The sequence below is a fragment of the Apium graveolens genome, chromosome 7, assembly GCF_009905375.1.
Source record: "Apium graveolens cultivar Ventura chromosome 7, ASM990537v1, whole genome shotgun sequence".
NCBI classification, from domain to species: Eukaryota; Viridiplantae; Streptophyta; class Magnoliopsida; order Apiales; family Apiaceae; genus Apium; species Apium graveolens.
This window is the reverse complement of record NC_133653.1, coordinates 209,164,253-209,171,427: the sequence shown is the minus strand read 5'-3', so window position 1 is coordinate 209,171,427 and position 7,175 is coordinate 209,164,253. Positions and strand designations below refer to the sequence as shown.

General features: G+C 32.6%; 1 protein-coding gene across 1 annotated transcript; it reads left to right on the top strand.

Annotated features, from left to right (window-relative positions):
* Positions 1-1,443: 1,443 nt before the first annotated feature.
* On the top strand, positions 1,444-7,175 carry LOC141671970 (cycloartenol-C-24-methyltransferase). Its single transcript, XM_074478440.1, has 14 exons — positions 1,444-1,598; positions 1,735-1,838; positions 3,868-3,934; positions 4,202-4,275; positions 4,432-4,516; positions 4,890-4,945; positions 5,429-5,483; positions 5,577-5,624; positions 5,709-5,792; positions 5,961-6,077; positions 6,162-6,245; positions 6,338-6,463; positions 6,658-6,755; positions 6,976-7,175. Exons 2-14 carry the CDS (start codon positions 1,756-1,758, stop codon positions 7,031-7,033), a joined length of 1,035 nt encoding a protein of 344 aa, XP_074334541.1. The 5' UTR covers positions 1,444-1,598; positions 1,735-1,755; the 3' UTR covers positions 7,034-7,175.

Here is a 7,175-nt window from a genome sequence, read left to right as displayed (position 1 = left end):
TTATTGTAATTTATTTATTACTCCCTCTATCCCAACCATTTCTTGACAATTTCCTTTTTGGGATGTCTTATCCAATTTTTTACATTTCAAAACTTACCAAAAATAGTCAATGGGTCCCACCATTTTCCCACTTTTCCTTCCTTTTCACACTACTTTTATTCCATTATCTCCCTTTTATACATTAAAAATCAATGGATCACACCACTTCACCCTCTTTTCTTTCTTTTTTCACTACTTTATACATATTTCTTAACCTCCGTGCCCAAACCAAACGTAAAGAATCGGCCGGGACGGATGGACTACATAATTTTAATTTTTGAATAATTATAAACGCATGTTATTTAAATAATCAATTGTCTCACTAGATGTTAATAATGAATATACATGTACATAAATCAAATATTTTGCATATAAATAATTGAAATCATCGTAATTTACTAAGAAATGTAACATACGATAATTTACATGCTGACACACATATATAACTTAATTTTATTTTGTTAACAGTATTGCAAATAAAAAACTAACATTTTTTCATACATACATACATACGTTGAATTTAAAAAAGTAACATTTTCATTAAAATCAACTTTTATATTAACAGTAGTGTAAATTTTACATCATTGTAGATTATGATTGTAAGTCATTCAGTTATGTCTTTTTTATCTTTTTAAATTGAGTAAGTTAATTGTAAGTCAGTCGTGAACTCAGTAACAATATAGAGCAGTACATATAGTTTATTTAAATAAAATTCAAAATTTTTGGACAATATATATGTTATTTTTAGCTTTCTCTTTGTAAACATAGTAACGATATTCTACAGATTAAGTTTAATCGTTTCATTTTTAACGTACACTGACTATTCTGTTTATATTCATTCATTAAATACAAATTATCTAATACAAACAAGAATATATATATTTTGCTTAATGAACTATATTGGAAACGTTGTGTAATTTTACATGAAATTACTTTAAGCTATCGTAGTGTCCTTAAATCATCTCACCATTATTTTTAAGAATCAAATCAATACATATACACTGAATTTTTGAATTTGTATTTAATGTACACTAAATTATGTATAATACATAAATAAGTAATTTATTCTGTTTGTATTTATATAATTAAAATTTTAATTTTATTTAATATCAAATTTTTTTTATAAATTAGTAAATATTGTATTAATGTGAAAATAAATCAATATTTTTTTAAATTAATAAAATTCTCGGATTTCAACTATATTAATTTATAGAGATTTTACGGTGAATCGTCACGAAATCACGGACCAGACCCGTAAATTATTTAAAAATGAAAAAGGAACAGGAAAAGTAGATCGGCCGGCTCAAGACCCAAGAAGCATAAGCTAAGGACATACTTAACCAGAAGAAGACACTTTAGTCCAACCTGTCCAGTCTTTTAACTCTACTATATCCACCTCGTCAAATATCTCTATTTACTATTTAGTGCTCAGTCCTATACATACAATCATTGTGTCTATCTATCTCTTTTCATATATAAAAAAACCACTGCACCGCACCAGTATATACCTCACACTACTGCTATCACTTTTCTCTCACATTGATCCAATCTCCATCTCTGTAAGCCCCTCATTCTCCCTTTTTCAATATACCCTCTTTCATTTTTTCATAAAGATGCAATCTTTATGACATGGGTTGTTGTAAGTATAATAATTTAAGCACATTTGATTGATTTGTGTTTTGTTCTTGAATGTAGATCTTGAAAGGACAGGTGGGTATGGCTAATAATGGAGCTTTGGATCTTACTTCTCATCTTGGTGGCAAGATTCAGAAAGATGATGTTCTTGATGCTGTTGACAAGTATATCTATATATACACTCCCTCTGTTTATTACGCGAATTGCACTTTGTGGGATTTTAATGCCTGGTCTTTCATTTTCGATTAGGCCAATAAATTTAATTGATGTTTGGAGTGTATGTATACATATTATAATGTAGTTTTTTGCTAATGATGAGTGATGATTAGGCTATGTTTGGTTATACATGATTTTGATTCAATGAGAACTGTGATTGGGGTGAATCTTGTATGCTACTTTTGTTGATAAATCCTTTTTTTCTTGTTGATGTTATTTGTGTAATTGGTGGATTAGTAGGTGCTCTTCTTTAAGACTAGTAATTTGAAATGAAGGACTTATGAGGGTGTCATAGCTGACAGTGGTACTTACATAACTGGTTATAATTCAAGCGTTGTTAATCTGTAAGGTCAGCATGTATGCAAACACTAGTATTGTTTTTTTTACAACGGTTTGCGATCAGGAGAGATGAGTCTTTCACCAATTAGAGGAAGGCTACATATAAAATGTGTTTGATTAGTGATACCTTTCGGCGAAGTCCATGTGATGGCTGTTTGTTGCTTTTTCCTTGTAGAGATGGGAATGTCGGAATTGTATGGTATAATTGGCTATTCTGGGAAGAATTTTTGTTTTGTTTGGACATTATGTGCTACACCTGTGCTTCCACCAAGTTTTTTCTATCGTGCTTCTAGATTTTGTACTGACATCGAGTTGAGCTTTTTAAATTGCCTATTAGTTTTGCTTCCTTCGAATCCTTTTGTTTCCTGAAAAATCAGTGCCCATTTACAATTCAGTCCCGGTTGTGAACTTGTAATAGTTCTCTGTTACATGTCAATGGTGTAACAGATTTTAAACAATTTGACAGGAGTTCTTTCATCAAATTACTTTTTCAGCACCAATTGTACTGTTTTCTAGAACAGTATTGCTTGAAAAATTCCTGTACCATATTAAAGTTTTAATTCTGGGTTGTTACTCACTACCCTTTTTGTCCATACACACTGTAAGGTGTTTATTTTACTAGTTTCTTATTAGGAGATGATATGTGGAAGTGTTTGAGAAACTTGAAGTGGGTCCTGTTATTCTATAGATCTTGATTGACTGTTAGAATATAATATAATGTCCCCGGGCCTTCCTCTAACAACCTTAAGGTTTTAGATGGACTTGTTATTTAACAAGTTATTAGATCTCTGGTGGGTGGGAGTCTCAAGTTCGACTCCCTGCCACCCCTAATATTCTTACAATTCATTACGGACACGAAGACTTGAGTGAGGGGAAGTCTAAGAATATTAGATAAGATCCAGTTGGGGCAGTATCATAATTTAATACAGATCTTTAGGTCTTGCAAACTGTTTGTAACACTGTACATATTTCAATGCTCATTGTTATATACTCCCTCAGTCCCGGCCAATTGTTATCGTTTGTTTTTGAGGGAGTGTCTGACACACAGTTTAAGATGAATATAAAGTATAGTTCTAAAACTTTTTTTAAAAAATTTCTTTTTCTGAATAAAAATAGAATGTTTATACTTTTATTCAGAAAAAGAAATTTTTTTAAAAAAGTTATAGAACTATACTTTATATTCATCTTAAAATGCATACCGGGCACTCTTTTAGAAACGATAACAATTGGGAGGGACGGATGGAGTATTATTTTTGGAATATTGTTCTAGTTCTACTTTCTTGTTGTCCTTGCCATTTTTGGTGCAGTTAAATATATCATTGCTATGTTGGGGCAGTATCATATTGTTTTACAGATCTTTGTGTAATGCAAATTGTAATATTGTACATATTTCAATGCTTGTCATCATTATTGTCATTTTTGGAATACTGTTCTAGTGCTACTTTCTTGTGGTCCTTAACCTTTTTGGTGCATTTAACTATATCATTGCTATTATCATTATTTTCAATACATCAGGTATGAGAAGTATCATGTTGCTTTTGGGGGGAATACTGTCCTAGTGCTACTTTCTTGTTGTCTTTGACCTTTGAGGTGCATTTAACTATATTATTGCTATAATCATTATTTTCAATACATCAGGTATGAGAAGTATCATGTTGCTTTTGGGGGAGAAGAAGAAGAGAGAAAAGCAAATTACAGTGACATGGTAAATCCGTACATCCTTTCCCTAAGAATATTCTGATTTGCATGACAAAGGTTTGCTCGTATTTTGCATATATGTTATTCATATAATATAGTTTAAGTGATAATTAAAGCATAACTTCAAAATGACCCTCATTCTTTAATCTTAATTTTATCAAACAACTATATTTTCTGCCTGTTTTTTTCCACTACAGAGCAGCCTTGTAATGTGAAACATTTAAGTTGCTACTAGAAGTAAGTTTTCAAAAAGCATGATATGTGCATATTGCAGGTCAATAAATACTATGATCTTGTCACGAGCTTTTACGAATATGGCTGGGGAGAATCGTTTCATTTTGCACCCAGGTGATTTTTATTCTCTCAACGTTCTCATGATATTCTGCTTTTGAAGAAGCATAAAACTGTGTATACTGTACAGTGATGTGTGTGTGTGTGTCATATGATAGAAGTTGGTCTTCAACAGCTCCACGAAACTTACAAATAATAACTGCCGGTTTGCAGATGGAAAACAGAATCTCTTCGAGAAAGCATTAAGCGGCATGAACATTTCCTTGCTCTACAACTGGGACTTAAGCCTGGGCAGAAGGTCTTTTACTTTTTTAACTGTAGACTGCAATTGATGAAAAGCTGACTGAGAAAGTTTGTTATTCCTTTTGTCCTCTGGGGAATGCGTTAAAGTGAACTTCCCACATAATTTTCCACATTTTTACCAACTCGGTCCACCCGGTGAACGCTCACGTTAGATGATAGTCCAAGCGAATACCACACAAACTTCAAATAAAATAGTAGTGACAACCTAATTTAATGTATAAAGATATCAGATATGAGATGTAATTGTCTGAAGATGTACTAGTTATGTACTTGCTGTATCCTTTAATAAACAATCAATAATTTTATCGTATATGTATTTGTTTGATGTAGGAAATCCTTTCTAACTTGATCTTCTTTGTCACTTGCAGGTTCTAGATGTAGGATGTGGAATTGGTGGACCCCTGAGGGAAATAGCTCGGTTCAGGTTGGTGGTCATTCATATTTTGCCATGTTCTTAAATCTTAATAATAGCTTTTAATTTATTTTTGACAAGTTCTTCCTCCCTTTCTTGGCTTTTGCTGCTCGTCCCTATTAGCTCCATAGTCCAATATAAAATACAGAGTATGATTAAGCAAAAAAAAAGAGGCATAAAATATGGATGCAAACTAAAAATCGTGTTGCTTTTCTGCTGTGTGTTTATTTTTTGGATATACTTTCATGGATTAATATTATTGGTTGAGGACTATTTGGACTATTGATCCATAGAATGTCTTTCAATAAATCAATCGATATGACGAGTTGTATAAACCTTGCTAGTGTGACCCAGCTGTTTCTATGTTTTGCCACTGCCTTGGTTAGAACTGTTTATGATGTTACTTCATTGATTTCAAGTTGTATCGACAATTCTAGTGGTACTATATGCTTATATGTTTGAACACCTGTTGTCTGTTTTCTGAATATTTGGCAGCTCCACTTCAGTTACTGGTCTGAACAACAATGAATATCAGATAACAAGGGGAAAGGTAAATGTTTTTAGAGTCCCATAATATTTAGTTTGAACTCCCAATACTATTTTTGGTTAGCTCATTACTTTCTTACTAATTTTTTATCTGCAGAAATTAAACCACATGGCAGAACTAGACCAGACCTGTAATTTTGTGAAGGTTAGTGGTGGTAAAAGTACAGTTCATGCTGTGTGATGTATATTTTTGTCTTTTTTATTAAGTATATATTTAATAACGATGCAGGGAGATTTCATGAAAATGCCATTTCCAGATAATAGTTTTGATGCAGTCTATGCAATTGAAGCTACTTGTCATGCCCCTGATGCGGTACTTTTTGAAAATCTGATCTGATAATTACGGATGATTAATTACATCTAACAAAAATAATCTTTTTCATTTTGTATGCTGTATATCTACTCCGTTATTGGATTGGGGAGGGGGGATTCATCTCTGTTACTTTTTTTTTTTTACTTTAGCTGCTTGTTTGACCTAAAGGTTGGATGCTACAAAGAGATTTTTAGAGTGTTAAAGCCCGGTCAATGTTTTGCTGCATATGAATGGTGCATGACTGATTCCTTTGATCCCAACAATGAAGAACACCAAAGAATCAAGGTTCTAGTAGAGCTGAATACATATCTTGTACAAGTTATAACTTTATGTCTATTTTGAGCACGTGATATAAATTTTCATTAACAGGCTGAAATTGAGCTTGGTGATGGCCTCCCTGACATCAGGTTGACTACACAATGCATTGAAGCTTTGAAACAAGCAGGTTTTGAAGTGAGTAACGAGTTGTCTACGTTACTTCCATTGCATCGTGCAACTTGAGAGTATATTATCTGATTTACAATCTGCTTTTTCCCCTCATAAAGGTCGTATTCGAAAAAGATCTTACAATTGGCTCACCCTTGCCTTGGTATCTGCCTTTGGATAAAAGTCATTTCTCACTTAGCAGTTTCCGCTTAACAGCACTTGGACGTTTTATAACGAAAAATATGGTGAGATATTTTTTTGTGCTACACCATCTCTTTGATTCTATCAAAATTAATCAGGATTGGAAGAAATATACATTTTTAGTTTTTATACCAGCTTCCTTTTTATTCCAACTATGCAGAAGCAAAGTTTCTTTTAATGATTTTCTGCATTAGATCTTTAGATCAATCTGTTAGTGGCTTACTTTCTGTTATGATAGGTTGTGGCCTTGGAATATGTGGGAATTGCACCAAAAGGTAGCCAAAGAGTTCAAGCTTTCTTGGAGAAAGCTGCAGAGGGACTTGTTGCTGGTGGAAAGTAAGAACTATTACTATTTTTTTTCTTTCAAAGAAAGAACTATTACTATTCAGTATATATAAACTACATATTTTTGTACTCAATAAAAACTTGCATCAAATGTAAACAGGTCTTATAACCTCACACACATGTACTCATTTTAAGCATATACTCTTTATCAGGAATTGTCTTTTTTTTTACACTATCAATTAATGAAGTATTTTGTATATGCTACTCGCAGGAAAGAGATATTCACTCCATTGTATTTCTTCTTGGCTCGGAAGCCTCTCTCAGATTGACCGGTGTGCCTCTAAATTATTGATTTTTTTTTGTGAGGATTTCAAGGATAAACTAACATTGAAATTGGTACTAGACCACCCATGGTAGATGATTTCAGTTTGTGAGGTGTGTTTCATTGTTTCGTCTCTTTTCTCTTTCTTC

Excerpts from the sequence above, each read along its gene's own strand:
- LOC141671970 (XM_074478440.1), top strand. The coding sequence starts at position 1,756 with ATGGCTAATAATGGAGCTTTGGATCTTACTTCTCATCTTGGTGGCAAG. Across the intron at positions 4,276-4,431 it reads TCGTTTCATTTTGCACCCAG|ATGGAAAACAGAATCTCTTC; the intron begins GTGATTTTTATT and ends GCCGGTTTGCAG. Across the intron at positions 6,246-6,337 it reads TGAAACAAGCAGGTTTTGAA|GTCGTATTCGAAAAAGATCT; the intron begins GTGAGTAACGAG and ends CCCCTCATAAAG.